The following is a 25,421-nucleotide window of genomic DNA, read 5'->3' as shown; positions in this document are numbered from 1 at the left end:
AACCAGACCATGTGAGCAGTAGACTTGCACTTGCAAAAGGCAGGAATTGCATGCAACCCACTAAATTAGCTATGCTCATTTAGAATGTGTTTAGAGATACTGGCAGACATACTGCACAATGTTATGTCAGTCTTGTAATGTTTTGCTTTTGCAGCTGCACTAGAACACAATTTGCAAAAACTCAAGAAGTGTACAACAGGAGCTACTCAAGAGTAAATCCTCCCCTCCCCCCCATGGGAGTACTCTTGCACAACTTCTGTGCACAATTTTCCTGTTTTCACAAATTTGCTCTGGTGCAACTGCAAAAACATAACATTAAAAGGCTGATGTGACTTATGCATTTTGTCCACCAATGTTTAAAATAACATCCATCACTTAAACCAGTGAAGTCAACTTCTTTGATCTATGTGATTGTAAGTGTTCTGGTTTTATTTTTCAGTTACCAGTTTGACAGTCACCATACCAGACTGCTTTTTAGAACACAGAGTTTTTAAAAGTGGTTTGGTGATTCAGCAGGAAAGGCAACTGCACACACATTTTAAAAACCTTCTGCTTGATCACAATCAATCATTCCAGTTCGGCAATGGCGATTAATGGATGCAAAACCTCCCAAAACAAATGGCCTTTGTGAAAAGATCATTGTTTCAGATGAGATCCTTCACATTCAAAATGTGCTGCACAGTGAAACATAACACTCTCATACTGAACCCAATTGGACTACATTAATCATTTGTTTCCAGGTTCAGAAAGAAGATTCCAACAGCTTCATTTAGCATCAGATTCCCAAAAGCAAGTGATACCAGTGTCCTTTTAGCTGGGGGGGGAATCTTGCGTACAACTTCCTGTTATAAGCAAGGATTAGGGCCACATTCTACAATTATATACTGTTACAGACATGTAAGCCCTACTGATTTCAACCAATAGAATGTACAGAATGGGCCCATATTTTTAAATCAAATTTTGTAATTATTTCACAGTCTGAAAGAAATTTCAAGAATTTTATTTTTGTATTGCAATAAATTGTACACACATGAATGTATAATTTATTTCCCCTTCCATTGCAATAAGAAGCTAGAAACATAAACATAAATATATATTTTTTTATTAGAGAATGTATCTAAAATACAATATTAATTTATTTAAATTATGACATCTTTAAATGGAATAATACTCTGCATTATATCTATGGTATCAATTTTTACACATAATAACAGTTCTTAATTTAAGTTAACAGACATTGTATAATTAAAAAAATACACTAGCATTAAGACATGATTCAGATTTATGGCTAAAATTGTAAAACAATTAAAATATTTACACTTCAAACTTTTTAAAAGCTAAGACATGTAATCCTCAATAATAATTTTGCATTTTAATGCCTATGCTGATACAAGATAATATCCTAAATCAGATTTTAAATGTCCATATTAGCCTGCAATCCTAAGCATATTTACCTGGGAGTAGACGCCACTGAATACAATGGGACTAACTTCTGAGTAAACATACATAGGACTGTGCTGTTAGACTGCATTCCTGTGCTTCCATGAAAGATTCAAGTTATTGAGTGCAAGGTAATATCATATGTTCTATGAGGTTACTTTTTAAAAATGGCTTATTTTTCTGCTGCTTATCATCCTACCCTTTGACAACTAGCCAAAGGAAGAAATCCTATTAATAACACCAGCACCAATCACAGCAATTCTCATCAGGCGTCATACCATGATTCTGCTCCCCTCCCCATTACTCTGCAAACACACTGCGCACACACCCACACTGCTTATAAATGCTTTTCTCTTGGTCTATGGCCATTCACATTTTGTTAGTAAGAACTTCACAAGCTGATAGGATGAAAAAGAGAGCATTAGGAAAAAAGAGATGTTGCCAGTGCATGTATGGCAGTAGTTTGATTTGTGCTTAGCGGAAAGAACTCAACTCTCATGAACACAGCAACATTTAATGGGCTCAGCTTATGAATGAGGCTCTAACTTCCCTGCTCTTCAGTGGCTGGCATGGACGCCAGTTGTCAACCATGGCGCACTGGGGCTCATTCTCATCATTGAAGCAAAGGGAGCGTATTTTGTCCATCTGGAAGAGAGAGAAGAGAGAGGAGAGCATCAATATCGATCTGCTTCTAACAGAAGTCTCTGAATTGCAACCCATGACTATAGCTTATTAGCTCATGTCTGTATAACAATTGACGAAGGGGTAGGGAGCAATTTCCAAATATGTGCTCTTTTTGCCTTTTCTGCGGATTTCAAAGGGTTGTTTGAAATCTCAGCTACCTGTTTTTAGCTTATCTTAGGGTCACAGTGCAAATAATTTCATTCTGGATTTTTGATCAATTTTGATTTAAGACATTTTATTTCAGAATATTAGCGCTAAGGGGTGGGGAAGACAAGTACAAATGCTGTCCCTGTCCTTTTCTCCTGCAGAGCGAATAGTAGATTTGAGGAGGGGGGTTGCATTTGGGAAAGGACATAGGAATGAAGGGTTATACCACTTGATCTTGAAACCACCCCCATGGTGCGGCTAATTAGCAAACTGGGTCTCTCCATCAAGTCTGGTTTGGCCTTATTTGCCACAGTCCAAAACATCCCACTGTAACTATTTTTCTTATAGTAAGCTGCAATTTCAGCGTAGACATCTTACTACTGTTGAAACAAACCAACAAAAAACTGTGTTTTCTGACAAATACAACTGTTGCTGCAAAAAAACCCACCTGTTCCTTGCTGACATGCACAATGTCCTTCAGAACAATCCAGGTGACACATTCAAGCAAAGGGGGAGTGGTCAGAGATCCTAGATAGGTCCAGAAGTGGCGGGATGCAGGAAGCAGGCCCATGGGATCAAAGTTTGTGAAGGCAGCCCGTTTGCCCTACAACAGATTAAACAGTTTGATAAAACAATTCATCTACTGTATGATTAGAGGGTATGTAGTTATGAACACAATCTTGTAACACATAACACTGATCTCATTTTTGAGGGAGGTCCCTTATTTCTTGCCAAAAATAATGCGCCTAGTTGTTGGAATGGGCGGCGGTCAGGGAGGGAAAGGGCTGCCAGTGCCTGAAACAAGCTCTTGTGCATTCAAAAGTTGCATAGTCATGAGGAGTGGTGAGTGCAGATTCTCACCAAGCCTCAAGCTCACATATGCCTCTTGAGATCACAGGCAGTGGCTAGCTTCACATGTCATGGAAAACCGTGGCTTGGCTTAAACCGCTGGTTCCTGGAATGGACAGAAGCCTAATTCCCAGTGTTGGGAAGGAGATGCCAATATTGGGCATGCCATATGAACCCACCAACGTTGGGACATTGTTTCCTACTTGCAGTTCCGAGCCCATCTATAACCTAGATTTGAAGTAGGTTACTGATATCGGGTTTGGAACCGCAAGTAGGGTAGAATATGCCAACATAGGTGGGTTTGGACATGGCCAATGTCAGCATTTCCTTCCCGACACTGGAAGTAGTACTCCTGGAGGTTGCACCAGAAACTGGTGATTCAACCAAGCCATCAGTTCTCCAAGTTGTGGAAACCTTCCCAGTCGTGGATATTTGGCTGCATCTTAACCTGATCTCTCACTGGGACAGTAACCATTAAAAAGGACCATCTAATGAGAGAAAATACTTCTTCAGAACATGGCGAGTATGTCATAGGCTCCAAACGTCCCTATTTCATAGGGACAGACCCTATTTTCTACTCCCTATCCCTGGAAAGTCATTCTTCTTTTGTCCTTAATTCTTTCCTTTTGGGGAATGCCTGCTGAAAATACTGTGACTTGCTAGAGCTATCGTTCTCCATGTTTCCATGCCCTCCCCCTATTCTAGAAGCTAATCCGGTGATGTGAAAAAGATGTATCTTGTTTCTTGTACACATGCATCTACATGTGCACACATGAACACTAAGGCACTATGTCATGTGCAGCATGGCATTTCACACCCTGTAGCTGCAGAGACGTGTACTTTGAACCTTTTGGAATCATATCTTGTACGCTGTTGATGTTTTTCAAATACATCCTTTGCATATCCCCTTGGGTTCTAAATCAGCAGATAAACTGCACAGTAAAACACACGCACACACACACTCCATACAGAGCAGAGCCCCTCTCATATGCAATGCATGTGTGTGAGGAGGTGGTTGGCTCAGACAGTATAATCCTTAATTGAGCACATCCCTCTTTTCATCTGTGAAATGTCAGAGGGTATGGTGTGCGGAACTATGCAAAGCCAGTGAACAAGACAGATGTTGGTTTCCCCCCCCCCCCATGGAACCCAAATGAACAATAACCCTCAAGACACCTGAGAAACAGAAGTACAAGTGAAAGCATAGTTACAAGTTTGTTTAACTATAGCTCTCTTAAGCAGTAAAGAGGATTAAGGTGTCATTGCCTAGCTAACATATATAGGGCCGGTTCTCATGATCAATCTAATGTTTGACAAGAAAGCCATTTGTTTGACGGGAATCAGATTCCCGCCCCACTCGCTTCCACAAGAATGTCATGAGAACTGAGACTTTTTCAGGAATCTGAGGGTGGCACCACACCACCCTAGTGAAGCTAACTTCAGTTCTTGATTACGGATCTTGGCTTCATGTTAGTTTAGTGTCAGGTTGGCACAGCGCCAGTTCCACCACCCTCCACCAGAAATCCGAGTTCTCATGACATCCTCTGTGGGAGTGCACACATGGTGAGAATGTTCTATTCCCATCAAACTAGCATTACACTGATCGTGAGAACTAGCCAATAAACGAAAAGCATTTTCCTTGCAATTTTGTACACTGAGATCAAGAGCACCTACAGTGCTATAATTCTTAGCTGCTATAGATACAGAAGCTTTACCTTGTGTTGAATGGAGTCAAGTGCATCAACAACTTTCTGTATTCCAGGACAGGCACTTCCTACCTGTAATTATATTATGAAGAGTTAAGCTGTGTGCGCGCGTACATATTTACGTTTACATTTACTGGTTGAAGAAACATTTTTAAAACACCAAATCCTTTTTATTTAGACTTTTCCTTTAATTTGGCAAGTAATTAGTCAGCATGGGTTTTTAAAGCTGAATATTTTGCAACCTACCATCTAGTTTTAAATACACATGAATGGGGGTAAATCTAATTTATTTCAATGGAACGCAGCTCCAAGGAAGGGCAGATATTCAGATACTCAAATACATGCCACCTCATTCTGAAGGATAGAGGTATGTCTCCTTAACAGGTGGAAGCTTTCATGGCTGTCACTTTTGTGTATTTTAAAAGGGGAAAGCAGTAAATCAAACCATTATGCAACCTAATGATGCAGTGTGTGCACATTTTATACTCATGTATGTATGTATGTATGTATGTATGCATGAGTATAAAATGTACAGACAAGCCATTGTGTAAGAAGCTGCTCTAAGTATGCTTAAGACCAGAATCTCAATAATGTGCATATATGAAGGCTGATAGTTCAGAACTTACATGAAGGAAATACACTATAGTGGTGTGCACGAACCGGTCCGGAGGCCATGTTAGAGGCCTCCTAACCGGTTCAGAACCTGGCCAGTCCGGCGGTTCGGCACTGGGGGGCGGGGTCTAGCTTTAATGGCGGGGGAGTAGTACTTACCCCTCCTGCCACTCTTCCCCCTCCGGCGCTGCAGTTAAAAGTGAAGTTTGGGGGGTGGCAGTGTTCCTCCCTGCCGCCCCTGTCCCCGTCGTTGCCTGGAAGTAGAATAAAGTACCAGCATGCAGGTGCTTGTTGTGGCGCACGCGCGAGCGCACAGCGGCGATGGGCGCGCGCATGCTGCGACGGGTGCATGCATGCTGGTATTTTACTTCCAGGCAACGACGGGGGCAGGGACGGCAGGGAGGAATGCTGCTGCCCCCAAAACTTCACTTTTAACTGCAGCGCCGGAGGGGGAAGAGCAGCGGGAGGGGTAAGTACTACCCCCCGCCCTTAAAGCAAGAACCCCCCCCAGTGCCGGACCGCGCCTCCGTGGTTCCGTGCACACCACTAATACACTACCATGAAGCCACCTTGAACAGCTGTGGATTTTAATTCACCTGATAGTGTAAGGGTAAATCATCTTGGACAAAATGTTGTGCAAAGTCAGCAGTGACAGAATAAAGATACTTACCTTCAAAAATACACCCACGACTGCCAAGCCATCAGGATGCTTCACAGCTTCACCAAAACTCTCATACTTAGTGTTCCAGTGAACTAAATGAAGCTGGAAATAAGAGGTGCAGAAAAAAATGCTTTGTTTAAAAGGCCTGCTCTCAGGCATTGACTAGGTCATATATTAAACATTAACAACTGAAAAGATTTTAAAAGAAAGAACTGCTAAGAACTTGTTTGACCACTGATTTGCTTTTCCATGCAATGAGAAATGCAAATATAGTTATTTATGCTGTGCTCTCACACTGGCTTACACAGTTGATCAAACAGGAGCCTAAATCCATATATTCTGGCAAATCTAACAGTGTATATTGCAATAAATTCCTGTGGCTGTTAGCACACTAGGATTTGACCAAATTAGAGTTGATCTTGATATATTATGTATGTCTTCAGTCCAGAAGGCTTGAGTTCATGTTGGGAAAAGGGGAAAAGGAACTAACTGCTACAGAAAGAGCAGCTACTGTACTCAGTTATCTTCCAAGGATTTACTCTTAACAAATTTGTTTAAAAGATCTATCTCCCACCACTGTTGGCAGCTTCCAACCATTAAAATAATACACATACAGTATTGTAGTATAACTTATGTTGCTAGACAGAAGCAATCTACACATATTGAGTAACATCCTGACAAAGATGTTCCACTTATGCAAAGGGAAATTTTGGCTGATTCCCCCCTTTCTCTGCAGCCCCCATTGCCTACTGAAAATGTGCCCCTGAAGGCTGAGGGACCCTTAAGCACATATGTTTTGGGGAGTGCAGGTGGCTGCAGAGGGAAGGAGGAATTGCAGGATGTTCCTTTCCTCCCTTGCATGAGTAGAACATCTTCTACTTGTATAAGTACAAGTGAGGATGCTGCCCATAATATAAAGATTTCAATATGACTGGTTCCTGTTTGTAGTATGAACTCTGACAAATAGATACCACTTGTTTTCACTGATTTAATGCATCAGGGTTTTTCTTTTTTTTAAACCTTTCCCTCTTGGATGGAACATTGTGGTTTTTATAATGAAATATAAATACTGAATTTAGATGATATAATTGTGATACTGCAACGGAACATTTTTCAAGATTATACAAATAATATCTAAATATTTAAATAAATAAATATGCATGTACACACACAGAGACAGAATATGTATATGTAAAATATCACAATTAAAATGGGCCAGATTATACTCAACTCTTATAACAAAGGACTTGCTTAAATGAAACTGTTTAGCCTGTGTCCAAAGGGCAATCAAGAACAAGCAATGGTGAGTTTCCTTGGGAAGGGAAAAACTGGAGTCACTATTTAAAGGTCCTGCTCCTTGCCTCAAATCATCTTATTTTATGGGGGAGAGTTAGCATATGGAGCAGGACCATCCTGGGCGCTTTCCAGATTAGACCCTGCAACGGGGTCATGTCATATCTTGGAAGCTTCCACATTTCCTGTGTGGTGACACCACAGTCCCTATGCAGACAGCAGGGTGCCATTCACATTTCCAATGCCTTGTTTCAAATTTAATCGTTGCAATATAGAGCTAGGACATCATATATCCAGCATAAGAAAGTTGCTGGGGTTTTTGGCTGTTAGTTTCCACAAGACTGCTCCCCCTGCTGTTTACATTTTGAATGGGACTTGCCTCAACAGAGGCATTTTGCTGCTGTTGAGCAGCTAGTCTGGAAAGCACCCTGGATGATCCTAATGTGCCAGAAGGCTCATACTAATCAGTGGAAGCTCATATGATGGAGAAATATTTAATCTATCAATAATTCTGCCTCTGCTACCAAGTATTAAATAGTTTTGCTTGTGTCCATCCCTACCATCTGTTTTTAAGCCCAGTATTGTAAAGAATCTTCCCGAGCAGCTAAGATAAACATGCCTTAGAAGATGAAAAACAGGTATTACCTCAGCATCATATTTCACACCATCCACAGTGTGTTCAGATCCTTGGCCTTCACAAGATCCCCAATGAATGTGGAACTGAATCAGTTTGTATGTTCCCTCAAGTGGGCCACCTTCCAGCACTGAAAGTCAAAACAGTCATATTAGTTCCTGAACCCCAATATTAAGAGAGAACTCAGGCTTTCAAACTAGAAATCACTAACATTATTTGTTGCTCCATATGCTGACTTCTTAACCTGCAGGTTCTTTTTAAATACAACCTAATTTGGGGATGTGTTCAAAATTTCACTACTAGGCTAGCAAAGAATGGGAAGAAAAACAGTTGCATTAAAAAAACAACAACCCTGAAGACACTGGACAGCATCTAGATCAAGTTAGTCATTATGACTTAATCTCAGTGGCTGACTTGCAGAGTAAGACTTGCAGCAAGAGCACAGCTGAACAGAACTTTCCAACTAACTGAACCGATGCAGTGGGGAAGCAGCGATTTCTATACCCTTCCATTCACCATTTTATGGAAGAAGAATATGTTCCATGTTCAAGGACTCTAAAGTGTCCCAGAACCATGTTTTCTTTTTGTGCTTACCAGAATATGAATTTATTAATGATCTTAAGTTGCTGGAGTAGATATAGTCCTAATCCTATTGAAGTCAATGACAAATTGCCCAACTGACTTCATTTGCTTCAAGACTGTAATAAAACAAACAACTCATTGTCTGATCTTGCTGTGACATACAGAATTGTCTCAACCAATCAGCAGAGAAGCATAGTCAGGCTGCCTTCGCAAATCCATTTACAGTTTTGTTCCTTGAAGGAATTTTGTGAGGATTTTGTAAAGATTACAATGTTCTGTGTAATCTTTACAAAAATGTTCTGAGATTCTGAAATCCAGTATGAGCGTATTTGATGCTTGCTACTGCATTAAAAAAAAAAGCAATTAGATTAGTACGGATGAACACCAATTCAGCAGGCTTAGTTACTCAACAGCCATGTCTGGCTATTTTATATTAAGCAGCTACTAACACATGTTACCACATCTCAGTACTGTAGTGCCAAAGAACGAGGTTTAGACTAAATCTGACCTGAGAAACAAATCTGTTGGCAATTCATTTCTTCACCTTTAAAAGGTGTTCTTTCACATCTTAAGAACTACAGTAGAAGCCACATTGCACTGTGTACTGCTTTTTTAAAATTGCTTGTGCCATTGCTTAAAAAGAATGTATTCATATATTTTAATATGCAAGTAAACAAATGGAATTCAAACTCTTCAGAGATAACTACCATATTTTTCTTTTCTTTTTCTATTTGATAAAAGTATAAGGAGTATTCTCATGCATGAATTGTTTTGATACTCCAGGTGTGCTTCAAGGTAAGAACTCAAGTTTTTCAGTAACTGAGAACACACCTTTTTGCATCAGTTCATGTGAAAGCTTATTTACTGTTTACATCCTTATCCTTCTGGTTGTATGAATTCAGTTAATAAGTCAATTAATCCAGATAATTAATTAATTAATTAATTAATGCAGATTAATCAGTTAATCCAGTCAATCCAGTTAATGCAGTGGCATTCTCTGGGTGAACTGTGCAACCAGGATTTGATCTGTACAACCAAGATTTGTATTTTCCATTGAGATGAGATAAACAAGAACACTGGACCGTTGGCCAAGCAATGAAGACTTTCAAAGCAGTGCATGTCTTCTGGCTACTCAGCTCATGACACTCAGTTTTTATAAGAACTAGCCAGTACTGAAATCATCTTTTGATCATCCAAACAGTAGCCACATTAGACCAAAATACATCATGTAAGATTCCATGCCACTGAGAACAAAATCTGTTACCTTTATTATAAACCCTACTAGGAATGCCAGAGACTGCCTATATCTACAGAATACCAAGTACAAAAAGTGTATGTACAACACTATTGCACTTGTAAGCATTCACAACAGGGTACCCACACAGGGATCCAAATAATGCAATGGATGAAGATACACTTAAGTTTGCCAATGCAGGATGCAACCTTGTTTTCCCTGCTCAGGATTCTGTTGCACACCTAGTCCATCTGAAGTTTGCTGGATTGAGACATCTGTGACTGCCTTATTATTTCCTCTGGGTGTTCTCACTATAAAATGATACACTCCAAAATCTTATAAAAGGGAAAGCTTTCCTTGCAGCAAAATAAATAAATAAATAAATATGAAAATTCACACTGGTGACTGAATTATAAGATTGCCCTGAGGTACAGTTCAAACACGGGAATGACATATTGACATACCCATTCGACATACTGTCTACCAAGAGTAAAGAAAAGGAAAATACTTCTGTTGAAGTTTTTATTGATAAAATGACCTTGCCATGAATATTGATTCAAATATTACATACAATGGCTTACTGTATAAAATACGCATGTAGTTCATTTGCACACATGCATATGTGTATGGCTAGAAATTAGAATTGTAAGAGGATAGGGAAAAAACAGAATTTTCCAAAAATATCTCATGCTTCTACTGAGATGAGACAAACTAATAAGGATTGCAAAGGATTAGGTTATGTTGTCCTGGACTAACCCACAGGCCATTATTGACGAGTTCACTCAGGGTGAGTTCCAATCACAGACTATATTATGGGCCAGAATGTCATATTTTGGGAGAGTGTTTTAAAGAAACGTGTTGTCTCCCACAACCATGCTTTCAAGATTCAGATAAACATTTGGTTTTGAATGATTACAGAGAGAACCTCAGATTCTGAATGGTTATGCAAGCTCCCTGGTTCAGAAAATATAGAACAGGTTAGCAGCTTCTGCAATATCTTTGACTCTAAAAAACATGTTGGCAGTCCATCCCCCACCCCCCACCCCAGATAAGCAGCAGTTTGCCGCCCTGGGAGAAGTTGGTTGGGGACACCGATAAGGGCTAAAAGGTGTAACTTAAGGTGTAACTTAAGAGATAAGGGGAGGGGAAGGAAGCCTCATCAATTTTTCCCACACGTCCCTTATTTACACACAATGCTGTAGTTTGCCAGTGATTATGACTTGTCCTGAATGAACTCTTGAAAGCTGCCTGAATAAGTGAGGAAAGCCCATTCCTGTTTAAGGACACACAAAGTTTCCTGGGTATCCCAAGCCCTTACATGACACAAGTGACTTAGGGCCACTTCATATGCATCAGTTTTCTATGTTTGTATCATGTACACCACAAACAAATCCTGTATGTATGCTATCATGGTGAAGTGCTTAATGCTTAAGCATTTCTTCATGGGAAAGTCACAGTTAGCCATGGCTTCCCCTTGTGACTGCACAATCAGATGTTTGTAGAAACACATAACAGATGTACATCATATGTGATGGTACAGATGTAGTCAACATGTCACTTGCTTACACAAAAGTGACAGCTGTGTAGAAAACTATGACATGTAAAGCAACACTAATAACGTTCTCAGTAATTCAAGGGTTATATAGTTATCATACCTCCCGCCCTAGCTGTATTTATTCAGAAGTAAGTCCCATTGATTGTAGTCAGACTTACTTCAAGTAAGTAGGCTTGGAATTATACTCTCAGTGGAAAATATTTTAGTATTCAATGTTTCTTACATAAGAAAAAAAAGTTCAGCCAAATGATTTTTTTTTTAAATACAAGCATTCAGAATTCAAAAAATTCAACTAATAAAAAATACAAATGGAAAGGAAAATTGAGACTAGTCAACTGATGAAACATTCTGGGCAATTCTTACCTTTAAAAGGTAAGGCTGTATCTCCCTGTGTGTCCCATCATTCCCTCCACCCCAGGCAAAGCACCTGTTTATATTCACAGAAGCCTAATACATGCAGGCTCACACTATTAAAAATGTGGAAAATTTTCAAGAACATGCTGAAAAAAATGCCCCAAAGAAGAGTGGGCTCTCCTCAGTTGACCCTGACAGGTTGCATCATAAGGTTCAGTACAGTCAGGGTGGGGCTTAACTGTTGGCAAATAGGCACTGTGTGTGGTCAGTATAGGATACTTGGGGAGTTGTTTTATAATTTCTGCGTTATCACTCCAAAACATATCTCCTGCTTATCAAGGTTTCCAGCTGACTGCTTCAGAACAAGAAGAGGTGTCTGGAAATGAGAGTTAATATTTTTGGCATGCTTTAACCCCTTAAATACTGTGCATTAATAATAAGTATAATGTTGAATATTAATAAATAGCCCGATGGGATATTAATAAAATTGTGAGCGAAGTACATTAATATTAGGAGAAAAATGCTTCGGAAACTGTTCTTTTACTCTGAAAGGAATTCAACCAATGCAAAAATTAATAAAACATAAATTAATTAATCCATACAACTACTGGGTAGGCCTGCATAATCCATCTACATAAGATCTAAGTGGTCTCTAAGCCTTCTCCGGCTTTTCAAAATAAAGTAAATGCATTTTTTCTGTATATAATCTGCAATTCATACACTCCTGGACAGTTCCACTGATCTACTGCAGGAAATTATTGATATTTTCGGTAGACTGATTTCAGTAGTGTTACTCCCATATATTATGGACTGACACCATATTTGTCTTAACATTATCCCCATAACTAGGTCAGCTGTCAGATGTAACAATGTACCATCATAGCAATTTCTGATAAGATTTGTTTTTAATTACATACAGCATGACTAAGAAATGGAACCGAAGATGCAGCTGTACATGTAAGAACAAGTACAGTTTTCAAGAACCCCGGTTAAGTACTATAGGACAACAGATTGTAACTTCAGACACAGAGTTCTGATGATACATCAGCAGCTGGCTTGCCCTTTAAAAACTTCTCATGTGACCCCGTCTACTTGTGTGAGCAATTTAATGTGGCAGCTTCAAAATCTCAAGGGATTCTGGCTTCCTTTCCATGAAAAGTAAAACTGCAAATGTGACTAGCAATTGTCCTTTTCTCAGAAGGGTTGCTGTGAGCTTGTGTGAGTTTGTGACTACCATAGTATGTGGGTCATGCAAGTAGACTGCTCACTGGACCATTTTTGCCCTCAAGGCAGCTGATACTATAACTTACAGTTTGCGGGGTGGAACATTCCCCCACCCAATATACTGCATAGATTGCAGCGACCAATAAGTTCAGCTTTGACTCCCACCCACCCACCTCATTCCATGTTGCAGCAAATGATCGGTTTTGTTTTCATACACTGATAACTTTCAGTTGAAAAATACATGAAATTTTAAAGTTCCCAATTTGCAGACTTGCTGTGAAGATGAATTATAATGCTATTCTCAAATATTATTTATTATATTATACTATATTGTTGTTGTTGTTGTTGTTGTTGTTGTTGTTAATAATAATAATAATAATAATTCAATTTCCTTACCGCCCTTCCAAAAATGGCTCAGGGCGGTTTACACAGAGAAATAATAAATAAATAAGAAGGATCCCTGTCCCCATCTTATTTATTTATTATTTCTCTGTGTAAACCGCCCTGAGGCATTTTTGGAAGGGTGGTATAGAAATTGAATTATTATTATTATTATTATTATTATTATTATTATTATTATTAATAACAACAACAATAATATAGTATACAATAATAAATAATATTTTAGAATAGCATTATAATTCATCTTCACATTATTATATTATATTATTATATATATTATTATATATACATTATTATATTATAATGTATATATTATAGGCGTGCCAATTTCAAAGAGGTGGTGGTATAATTCATATTTTATTATTGACCCTCCGTGAAAGATTACTCATATCTATGAAACTGTAGACCATGGCTTTCAACATTTTTTCTGCTTCTAAAACACTATCTTTCTAAAAAGGACATTTAACATAAAGGTGTGCTAAAAGGAAAGATTTTATATTTACTTTATGATAAAAGCTTTTAACTGGTTTATAAAATGCCATGGCATCTACAGCTAAACTCTAGATCAGTTTATGCAACCATCATAAAACAAATTCACAGGTAACTGATGTTTTGTTTCCAGAAGCAGGTGCTATGAGAATAATTTTGCACATTTTTACTAGGGAGTACATATTAGCCAGCAGGGCTCCAAACAAGTTATAAATGCTCCCTTTAAATTATTGTTTTTAAACGTCCTCTCCTTCTCCTATGGAGTTGTGCTCACTATTCCCTGCTGTGTCTTTGTAATTGTGGTAGAATGGGAATTTTATCATATAAGGCTTTTAAACTCTTAAATTTAAATAGGTACAAACATTTGTATTAAGAAGAGTGAAAGACTGAATCTATTGACTAGTACCAAACACAATGCTCTATTAATAAACAGTTCTGAGTGCACTCTACAAGCCACACACTTTGGAACACACCTCTGGAGTAGTCCAGCAGACAACATGAATGGCCTTTTTGTGAGATTCGAAAGGAACTGGTATATGGATTATAGACACTTGTCCATTTAGAGATCTAGAGTTAGATATCAATTTCCAGGTGATTGAGGAGAAAAGCCTGGGGAGAGGTGAGTTGAATTTAGAAGCAGGTAAACTGGCCGCCTAATGGCGCAGCAGGGAAGTAACTTGCCCAAGGGAACAAGAGGTTGCTGGTTTGAATCCCCACTGGTATGTTTCCCAGACTATACACACACACACACGTGTGTAAATATATATTGTTAGGTAGAGTGTGTGTGTGTGTGTGTGTAGCACCTTTTTCGGATAAGCAGGATTCCTCTTTGATTATTATATCCTAAGAAACAAGGTTAACAACTTGTAGTTTAGCATTTTATAAGGCAATATCATGCATATTATATATATATGAAACACTAGATATAATGTCAGTCATTTTTGGTGTATTGATTCCTTAGGTTTAAGAACATAAGAACAGCCCTGCTGGATCAGGCCCAAGGCCCATCTAGTTCAGCATCCTGTTTCACACAGTGCCCCACCAGATGCCGCTGGAAGCCACAGGCAGGCGTTTCATAGGGTTTTCTCTACCCTATGAAAATGTAAACAAGTTAAACTGGATAGCATACATCCTTAACCAAGGATGCAACTATACTTTTAAAAACCTCATCTTCTACTAAACTTTACTAAGCAAATAAAATGTGTCATGCAGCACTGGAAGACTGTTTATAGTAGTCCAAGAAATGCAATGGAGGCAGCTGATGATTTGTGATATATATAAACAATAGCCAACTAATTTCACAACTAGATATGAATCTGATTTACAGTGAGTAAGCCACTGGTACTTTTAGCCCAAGATGGTCTTCTTCTTCTTCAACTAGCAATAACTATCCAAGTTAACTGCAGTAACTACACCATGAGTTCTTTCAACTGGAGATGTTAGGGACTGAACCAGAAACCATTCAAAGCATATATTATCCTGCTGGGCTATATATATTCTTTAATTGGGCTTTAGATTTTCCCCTTGATATACTCATGTGTGCATGCAGGTAAATTTTCTGCATTGTGGTGGTAAAATGCCTCACAAAAAATAAAGGCAGCAGCAGCTGGGAATCTATATCTACATCTCTATGGCTTAAGGCCCCCTCCCCTCTGCAGCTTGGGGAGAGTGGGAGGACAGGGCTGGAGATGAAGTGCTTGGAGCAGCTCAGTAACTCAACAGATGAATTACTGAGCGGCTCCAAGCACTTCCTCTCCAGCCCTGTCCTCCCTCTCTCCACAAGTTGTAGCTGCCTGAGACTGGCTCACTACTGCAGAATCAAAATGTTCAATGCCTGTGTTATATGTGGTTGACTGAGCCACTTTTCTGACTGAGCCACTTTTCCAAAGGACATGTCTGATAACTATCATGTCCATTCAGCTTGCTTTTTCAGAGGGATTGTGTATAGACAAAGTTGGGCAACAACCTTTTAACAGCTAGATATGTTAATCAGATTTTTAGAGGTATTATATACTCACAGCCCCCACTGACTTAATCTAGCTGAAGAGAGAGAGAGGCTCAGTATTGCAAACTAAGGGGCATGGATCAAGGGAACTTTGTTGTATGGTCACAGCCCCACTATAAATTGTAGAGTATGCTTATTGGTGCAGAATTGGTTAGTGCCTACAGAATTCTGAACAGCATCTGCTTTACTTAAGAGCAAATTTCCAGTCCACATGATGAGGAGGAAGGGACTTTCTACTAAAGGTTTTAGCTATTTTGAATAACCTATAATTTTGCAATCAAAGTATAATAATAATAATAATAAATATATATGCAGTTTGAACAATTCATTCCAATCAAATAATTCGGGGTACAGAATGTTAGTGAAAAATCCTACCCATGTGAGTATGCCTGCACAAACACAGAACAGGATAAGTCTAAAGACTGAGGGAATGCAACATGCAAATTCTACTCTGCATACAGAATCTGTCTCTGCTATTGATGTTTTGCATCTAGTTTTCATTGTCTTATTTATACTGTTCAGCTTCAAAGACAAACTTCAAAATGACCTCTTTAATGCATAAAAGATATTAAAATAACTTAAGATTTTGACACAAAACACGTAAGCTAAAACAAAACTGAGCAAACATTTTGGCTGATACCTCTGTATTTAAGTGCCTTCAGCTGGCATGCTAAATGGAGCACTGAGGACTAAAACATTTGCTCTGTTTTGTTTTAGCTTACATGTTTTGTGGGGGAAATCTGTAAGTTATCTTAATATCTTTTACGCATTAAATAGATCATTTTGAAGTTTGTCTTTGGAACAGTGCAAAGTGTATTTCATCGCTGGTATATCTTCTTGTTCAGCTTCACGAAAAAGGACCTTAGTACATAGTGCTGCATGCATTTAATTTATTTTGGCTTCAGCCTCTAGGTACTGCAGGCAATCAAAAACTAAGGAAGCAGTTTTTAAAGCTATCCCAGCTTTTAAAAAAATTCTCTGCATTTAGCTCTACATTTAATATGGTTTTATTTTTCTAGTGAGCACAGACAGTGGAAAGGGGTATTGCAGCTTAAGTACACTTTGGCTGCAGTCCACCAAGCATTTCACCCCCAGAGTAGCCCTATTAAAAGTCTAAAGAAGTAGGCTTTGGATTTCAGCCTTTGACATGGTTGTCTGCAATACTATTTGGGAAGCTCACAAGACAAAGGTATTCTAGGCAGGCTCTTTGAATGTGTCCCTTCAATGACATTGCCAACATGGACAAATAGAGGACACTTGCTCAAGCAAGTCAAATCAGGCAGTGTCTAGAGAAAACAGCAGCTTCTGTTTTTACAGTGGCACATTTCCTACATGATACATCTAAAAGCTGATCCACATTCACTGTAGCTGGGCGAGAATTGCTGCACAGGCAGCTGACTGACAAATTGCAGTGATTATAAAGCAAGCCTTCTTCAAACTCCTGCTCACAAGAGTAGCCTTGAACATTAGCATTGTGTGATCACACAATCCTCATAGGAATAGGGGCTCACAATTTGAGGTTTTTAATTTGGCATTACTGTGTGCAGAACACGCTGCTGAAAAGGATGACTAACTAGCCCTCGGTGAACTGTGTGGGGATGCAGAATGAAAGTACTGCTGCCTTTACTGAAAAACTCAAAGGTTGCTAAAAGGAGAGAACTGCAACCTGATGCCTACGCATAGCCCCACTCCCCTGGGATAACCTAGGCATGCCACATCTTCTTGAATATCAGGTGCCTCTTGTCTTAAAGAACTGTCTTCCCCTCCTCCAGCTCCAAAGGACACTATACATGCAGCATATATTTCACACATCAACATTCCTCAGAACTCCAACAGGCAGGTGCTCTAACTCTGGGAAAGAACTTTAAAAAAATAAAAAATACCCGGAGCTCCACAATAGAACACTGAATTCTGCATTTGGACACTGATCGTCTCTGGCCCCTTTTTGCCTTTCTCTGTTCTGTCGCCGACTCTCAGCCAGATGCATTCTACTGATATCAGTACTTACCAGATAACTCTGCATATTTTACAAGAGGAAAAATATAGAAATGTAGAGCTAGGAATGATATGAAGCTTACACACTCAAACCACACAGCATAATGGCAAGATCCTCAGTTACTCAAACATAAATTAGTCTGCATCATCTAAATTGCACTTCCTGAAATCATGTCTGGCAAATTAACTCATGTTTGGCTAAAGGGAGAGAAAGGAAAAGCTAAAAACAACAAAAGTGTTTGAAGGATAATTCTATTCACACTGTAGGCATTGAAAGGGACAGCGGGGTGGGGGAGAGTGTTTTACCTTTTAAAAAAAATTATGTGAGTTTTCATCCTGATATTTTAGATTGCTATTTGGGAAATTAACTTATATTCCATAAGTGATAATTTACTCAGAGTCTTCAATATAGGAAAGGGAAAACACCCAAATAAATATAGATGGGCTCACATTTCCTTATATTATGGTCAAATGACACTTAGTGAAATACCTAATTGGAAAATTACAACTAACCTCTGCTACAATACCTCTCCTGTCCTCTTTAGTTCCCCACCTCTCTTCAAATGCTCAAGTTTAAAGAAGGAGCCCCCAAATGAGCAAGTACCCTGAATACTAACCGCATTTATCAGCAGAGTCATCAAACTCTACATTGAAGGAGTGCCCATTGTTGACAATGCTTTTGGCTGCAGATGGGTCATAAGTGATGTCCAGGGGTTTCAGTGAGGAGTCATACTTGGCCAAAGTGTGCTGGATGTCAATTGGTGACTGCCGTTCTCCATTGGCGATGGGGCAATCCTTATGCCAGTGTGCAGGTCCTAGAAAGAGAAGTCAGCACAAGTGAAACACCAGCACAGATGGCAGGTGAGTGGCTGATATCAAACGCAGTGGAGGCCTTAATGTCTTAAGTGCAGCTGGGAGGCTGTAACATTTGCCTCATCAATATTGGATGCAAGGATGAAGTGATCTTGGCCAGCGGGAATTAGAAGCTTTAGCTACCGAAAAGGGACGGGTCACCCAAGGAACGGGCAGTATATGCTTGGATCCAGGACTGCACAGGTTTAGGAACATAGAAAGCTCCCTACTGAGTCAGACCACTGGTCCATATAGCTCAGGATTGTCTACTCTGCCTGCTAGTGGCTCTCCAAGGCTTCAGGCAGGAATTTTTCTCAGCCCTACCTGGAAATGCTTCTGGGGATAGGACCTAGGATCTTCTGCATGCTAAGCAGATGTTCTGCCACTGAGCTACAGGTCTAGAGATTCCATCCACAGAATGGTATCAGAAAGGAACATGCCAGCCTATTTGCCTCTCTCCACGGTGGCCATGGGGAAGGTCAATTAAGAAACTCCTAGAGATCTCAGGCTTGATGCAAAGGATGTGCAAGGAGGATTGCATGTTGTTGGATCAGGGAGTTCCTCTCAGGTGAATTAGATGTCTCAAGAAAGGGAGTCTGATAATACTACATTGGCAAGGAGGGCTCACACATGCACACACCTCCACAGGTTTGACCAGCAGCAGCATCCACCTTGAAGAGCACTGAACTGGATCAAAAGCTGGCAGTCTCCCACCATTTTCCATGGATTTCACAGCTGCAGACAGCTCCAACATATACTGGAACTTGCCCCTAGGATCCCCCCCCCAAGGGTGCCAAGAAATGCCACACTTGGTGGAGACATAGCACGCTCCAGTCACAGGCACCCCAGTATGCTGATGGGGGCTAGAGAAGAAAGGACTCCATGTTAACACCAACAGAATCTGCAAGGCACCCTAAAAGACTCAGTCGGGCAGTTTACAGTGAAAGACCAGATGGAGAGCCTAGTGGGGAGAGCCAGCAGGGCACAGTGGAAGTCCAGGTGAGAGGAATCTGCACAGCTCCCCACCACTAGTATCTCAGACCTCCGGATCAGGGATGTGGAGTCTCTGCTCCCCGTGTCTCTCTTCGCCCCCCAGAGGTTTCCCGCTGCTAGGATGGTTCCCACCTGAGAGCGCTCCTTAGCCGTTCCCAGTCCGGCTCAAAAAAAGCAGGACCAAATACAGCCTCCTCTACTCCGCACAAGTTAATGCGCAGTTAACTCGCAGGAGTTAATGCGCAGGGAACGGGGTCGTTCCCTGCTCCGGGGCTGCAACCCCGCTCAAGCGCAGCAGCTTCTAGCAGCCCGCCTCGAAGTTACCGCAGCTCCTCCGATCTGAGCGCAGCAGGGAGCCAAAGAGCAGCAGCAGCGCCGCCAGCTCCGGCAGCCTGAGCGGCGGCGGCGGGCAGAGCGCGATCCTCTGCGGGATTGCAGCAGCAGGTGCCTCCCCGGGGCTCGCCAGTGCCTCCGCTCGCAGGGCGCCTCTGCGGAGCTGTCAAGCAGGCAGCAGCCCGGCGGGGTCACGTCCGAGGAGACCCGCCTGTGGGTCGGGGTGGGCAGACGACCCTCCGTCCGCGGGAGGGACTCACCGTTGTCCTGGCCGTAGCCCCACTGATGGGACATGGTGGTGATGGTTCAGCTGTGCCTGGGCTCCGCGGCTGTGGCTGGCGCTGTGCCGGTCTCTTGCTCGGTTCGTGCTTGCTTGCCCGGAGGTGGCGGCGCAGCCCGGGTGCTTGTCAGGGGCTTTTATAGGCTTCGGCCAACTCCATGCCCCTCGCGGACATCGCCGAGGCGAGGGTGGGGGCAGGAGGAGGAGGAGGAGGAGGAGGCGGAGGCTCCCAGCGGAGCCGCGCCGCACTCCGAGCCGGCCGGGGGGCGGGGAGACGGGGGCGGGCGAGCAGGCAGGGCGCAGGCAGGCAGCGCGCGGTCCTCTTGTGCGCTCCCGGGAGCCGCCGCTTCTGTTGCTGGGGCCCCTATTCCGTCACCGTAAGCGGCAACAGCCACCACCGCGCGGCGTCACTCGGAGCCGGAGCCTGGCACAGGCAAGCGCGAGAGCCAGGCGCAGGTTGCGGCGGCTGCTGCTTCAGGAGGGGGCTGGGGTGGAGGGTTCAGGCCCGCCCGCCGAGAGGAGGACGGAGCAGTCAGGAGAAGGAACTCGCTGGGGATGCGGCGGAGCGGGAGGCTTAGAGCGCGAGCTACGGAGCTGCCGCCGCTGCTTCTTCGGGGCCTTCCGCCTGGCTCTTGGCAGCCGCGCCGGCTCTGGCTGCCGGGAAGAAGTCGCGCGCCACGCAGCCAGCCCCAGTCCCACGCGCTGGAGCCTCATTCCTCCGGAAGGCGGGAAAAGCCCTCGCGGGAGTGACCTTGGAACGTGCCCGCACGCGGCGGTGGGGGGCTGGGGGCCGATGGGGCGGCTTGCGGGGTTGCTGCTGCTCTGCGGTGGGGGGAGGCCGGGAACGAGACAGCCCGGGTCGCGGCTACCGGGTGCCCCCCGCCCCGTCCTCAGCACCATCGCCAGAGATCAGTCAGGGACACTGGAAAGCCCCGCGCCCTGGAGTGGCCTCGGACTAGGGCATAGGAGTACAAGCTGGTCAGCCGCCCGTGCCCTTCAGCGACCCCCTCGGGCCCTCCATCAGGGTGCATGGGCTCCTTTCGCCTGCTTCGCTCTTGGTGGCCGTGAAGGTAAATATCTAAGGGGGAGGGGATCAGGGCTCACCTGGAGCACTGATTTGCCCCACCGAAGATCTTTTTTAAAAAAAGAAATAAAGCGAGATGTGTTACATTTTTCCATTTAAAGCACGAGAGCTTTTTTATTAAAACAGGAATTTTTCTGGCTGAAAGAGAAGCCAGTATCCCCTGGTCCGTCCCCCCCCCCTCTCCCGTGGTATTGTTTGCCTCTCCCTGAGGACACTTTAAGCCTCTTGGGCGAATGTCACATGCAGCTTGCCTTACAATGTGTGATTTTGTTTGAAGGCAGGCAAAAAGAGGCAGGGCAGTTGGAATATCTGAGATAAGCCAGTGTTGCAGCAGTGCATGTTGGAGGAAACACTTTGGGTATCTTCCCGGACTTCCTTCCCCATCCTTGTATTGCCTAAGGGTTGGTCATGGCAGGTCATCCCTATAGGAGGCAACTTCTGTTGGGCAACACTCCACCCCCAAGCTGTAGTGCAATTGCCAGTGACAGATGTGTTTAGGAACTTGGTAAAGGTAAAGTGTGCCCTCAAATCTATTTCGACCCCTGGCACCCATAGAGCCCTGTGGTTTTCTTTGGTAGTATACAGGAGGGGTTTACCATTGCCTCCTCCAGCACAGTATGAGATGATGGTTTTCAGCATCTTCCTATATTGCTGCCGCCCAATATAGTACCAGCAGGGATTTGAACCGGCAACCTTCTGCTTGTTAGTCACGCATTTCCCCGCTGCGCCACTAGGAACTTGAGTGCCAGCATAAAAACCACTCCGGAGGTAAACGTTACAGCTGGGGTGCAGGGAGACAAAGATAATGTGTAGACTGAGCCTAAGGTGGATAATACACTCTGGGCAGAGACTTTTGTCATGTCTGTGCTCTAACCAACTCATTGGCACTAAACATTAATTTAGTTTGTGCTTCTGCAGAGGTGAATATATACATCCATCCTGGGGGTGGGGAGGAGAGGAAAGCTACAGTTTAAAATGCATTTTTGGCCCAGAAGTATTGTTATTTTTATTTATATCATTATTACTTTATTCTCAGTTTTTGTATGTACATCCAAGTAGGCACTTTGCTAAATAACAGAAATAGGCATAAACTGATATGCATATGTCAATAGCCACCTTTCTAATTGACAGAGCATGGCTACTAGTCTTGATGACTATAAGCTGCCTCCAGATTCAGAGGTACTCTTCTTCCGGATATCAGTTGCAGGGAAGCAATGGGAGGAGAGGGAGGGTATTGTTATTAGTTATTTATTTGATTTCTATACTGCCCTTCCAAAAATGGCTCAAGGCAGTTTACACAGAGAAACAATACATAAATAAGATGGATCCCTGTCCCCAAAGGGCTCACAATCTAAAAAGAAACATAAGACAGACACCAGCAACAGTCACTGGAGGTACTGTGCTGGGGGTGAATAGGGCCGGTTACTCTCCCCCTGCTAAATAAAAGAGAATCACCACATTAAAAGGCGCCTTTTAAAACTCCTGCTTGTGCCCAGAGGGCATCTGATGGGCCACTGGACTGGTTAGCCCTTGGGCCTGATCCAGAAGGACCTGTGTTAATGTTCTTTAGAAAAGCAGAGAAATAGACCCCAACAAAGTCAGGCAGCTAACTAAATCTAAGGAAGTCCCAACTGCCATATATTTTCCCTCAAAGAGTAGTTTTGGGAGGGCATACTTGAACAGGGGATTGACAGGGCACCCCCCCCCCCCGAAACACACACACAAATCTTATCCTGATTCTGCTTTTCAGTTAAAGGCTTGTTCCTCCCTCATTAGAGCTGCTACTTCATCCTAAGCAGATAAGCTGCAGACCTTGCAGTGCTAAGAAGTCCAATGGAAAGATGAGTATATAATGCTAGTAGAACAAAGGAATATAGGCATATGAGTAACACTCTTCACCTTTGTGCATCATTGCTGTAAATAATAAAGATAAATGAATAACAGGTTCTGCCAACTCTTATGGAAGGGAATCAACTCAATGGGAGTAGTGCAAATTGTGACCAATTAAAAAAACTCATCGGCATGTGGTTTTTCATGTCTGGTTCATCAGCATTTTAAAAAGTAGTCAGATTAGACTGCTTTGTGTCTGAACGAGTACTTGTACAGCAAACAGTGTTATCCTTTTACATGCAAAGTATAGACGAAATACACGTGCTAGTCTTGGTATAGGGCCCAACTGTGTTACATAATTGTAAAACTGGAAGAAGAACATTGGCATGGCTTCCTAGTTTATACTCCCCCTGCAAAGTGGAATAAAGGCCCATTAGGCCTTTATCTGTGTAAAGGAAAGTGTGATTATATAATCTATTTATCGTTCCTAATAGCAAAAAATGAGCCAACTGAAAATTACTTGGAAGAAAGAAAGACGGTTCTCAGGACTCTTTGGGGATTATCAGAAAATGCTTCAAAGATTATTACTGATTAACCAAGTTACAGTGTTCTTTCACACTTGCTTGATTCCATTCAGATTGTGGTTGTGATTTTAATGCACAAATGGGAAGACGGAACAACACAAATATGCATACTGGAAGCTAACTTTGAAGCTTCCTGATGCATATTATGTGGCATACAGCTGCACACTGATTGGTCAAAAATCCACTTCAAATGGTCACTCATGCTCATCACTGCCAACCGTAAACAGGTCCAGTACTGGGGAGCAGTGTGTAGTGCAGAAAGTATTGGACTTGGATCATGAAGACCTGGGGTACAAGTCACTGTGTAATCATGATGCTCACTGGATGTTCTTGAGCAAACCACAGCCTGCTGCCTCACTTACCTCACAGGCATGTTGTGAGAATAAGTGAGTAAAAAAGTGCTTTGTTTATTCGTAACAGAATTACTACCTTGGTTGTTGTGAGAGAAGATGCAGTAACCCTGTGGTTCTCATGATGAACACTTTGGAAGAAGGGTAGGATACACGTGTAATAATACCTTACAAATACAAATGGTCTCACGTGTGCTTTTTCTGGGACACAGGGAGAGAGGCACACATGTGTATAGTAGTGACTGTCAATATACTTATTCCTTCTAGGGGGACAACAGAGAATTGTAATCTAGTAGATGAACTTTGATAAACTTCAATAAAAATAAAGTTTGGAGATTTTAATCGCTGTTGCTGTTGTCATTAATATTTATATGTTGCTTTTCAGTCAAAAAGCATTCAAAGTAGTTTACGTAGCAAAATGAATAAAAAGACTATTCCTTGTCCCAAAGATCCTCATAATCCAATCCAATCTCATTGACATGACTGGTGTCTTATAGTTTGTTGATTGAACTTTGTGCCCTCACAATGGAAATGGAAATACTGTTCCTCTGAATAAAGTACATTGCAACCTGGCAGTTACCTGAGGGCAGGAAATAGTTGCCCTCGGGAAATGGTTTCATGCAAACAAGGTTTTAGGAGCAAAAGTAACTACAAGAGTTTGCTTTGTGTCTGTCTTTCCCAGACACAAACTCTGTTTGCATACCAGATCTAAATGCTTTGCTTTTGCCAATAAGCATCCTTGGGTTTGATAGTATCTTTGAGTTATCTTCATAAATATTCATGAACACAAATACAGCCAGAGGGCCCATCATGCATTGTGTATAGTTTTTAGTAAGAGCACAGTGCCATGAGCTAGACTTTCTTCCATTTGCAAATTTCATGAGCACTGTCATGTTTGAGTTATAAACACTTTACTTGGCACTACCTAAGTCTCCACATTGGCTGGTCATATGGCCATCTCCAGTTAATTCATTCCCTTGAAACACCCCAGTCCAGTCATTTTTTTTAAAAAAAAATTACATACTTAATTATCTGACTGTTTATCCACCTACACATCAACACAGTTGGCCTGTAGTACGCTGAGATTCACTTTACTGCAATCTTTCCTTTGGCTGCTAGACAAAATCATTCAAGAGCTCTGCATCATGAGCAGAATCGTATCAACACAACTCAACAATAATACTGCAATCCTCAGTCTTGAGGGACTCGTTTATCTTTGTCAGTGTTCCCACCTGATGGATTTTTCTTT

At 41.9% G+C, this 25,421-nt stretch overlaps 1 protein-coding gene across 1 annotated transcript; it reads right to left on the bottom strand.

Moving 5' to 3' along the window:
* Positions 1–984: 984 nt before the first annotated feature.
* On the bottom strand, positions 985–21,013 carry CA2 (carbonic anhydrase 2). Its single transcript, XM_053248594.1, has 7 exons — positions 20,305–21,013; positions 18,484–18,681; positions 8,038–8,156; positions 6,109–6,201; positions 4,836–4,898; positions 2,720–2,875; positions 985–2,085 (listed from the first exon to the last, which is right to left on the bottom strand). The coding sequence occupies exons 1-7, from the start codon at positions 20,336–20,338 to the stop codon at positions 1,963–1,965; spliced, it is 786 nt and encodes a 261-aa protein (XP_053104569.1). The 5' UTR covers positions 20,339–21,013; the 3' UTR covers positions 985–1,962.
* Between the last annotated feature and the right edge of the window lie 4,408 nt (positions 21,014–25,421).

Source organism: Hemicordylus capensis, chromosome 4, assembly GCF_027244095.1.
Source record: "Hemicordylus capensis ecotype Gifberg chromosome 4, rHemCap1.1.pri, whole genome shotgun sequence".
In the NCBI taxonomy this organism is placed as follows: domain Eukaryota; kingdom Metazoa; phylum Chordata; class Lepidosauria; order Squamata; family Cordylidae; genus Hemicordylus; species Hemicordylus capensis.
Note: the sequence above shows the minus strand (reverse complement) of the source record. Positions and strands in the feature narration are given on the sequence as shown.

Bases quoted from the DNA above. Each gene is read 5' to 3' on its own strand.
- CA2 (XM_053248594.1), bottom strand. From the start codon at position 20,338: ATGTCCCATCAGTGGGGCTACGGCCAGGACAACG. The intron at 18,682-20,304 runs GTGAGTCCCTCC...TTCTCTTTCTAG, and splicing joins GGGCTACGGCCAGGACAACG to GACCTGCACACTGGCATAAG. The intron at 4,899-6,108 runs GTAAGTATCTTT...ATATAATTACAG, and splicing joins TCGTGGGTGTATTTTTGAAG to GTAGGAAGTGCCTGTCCTGG.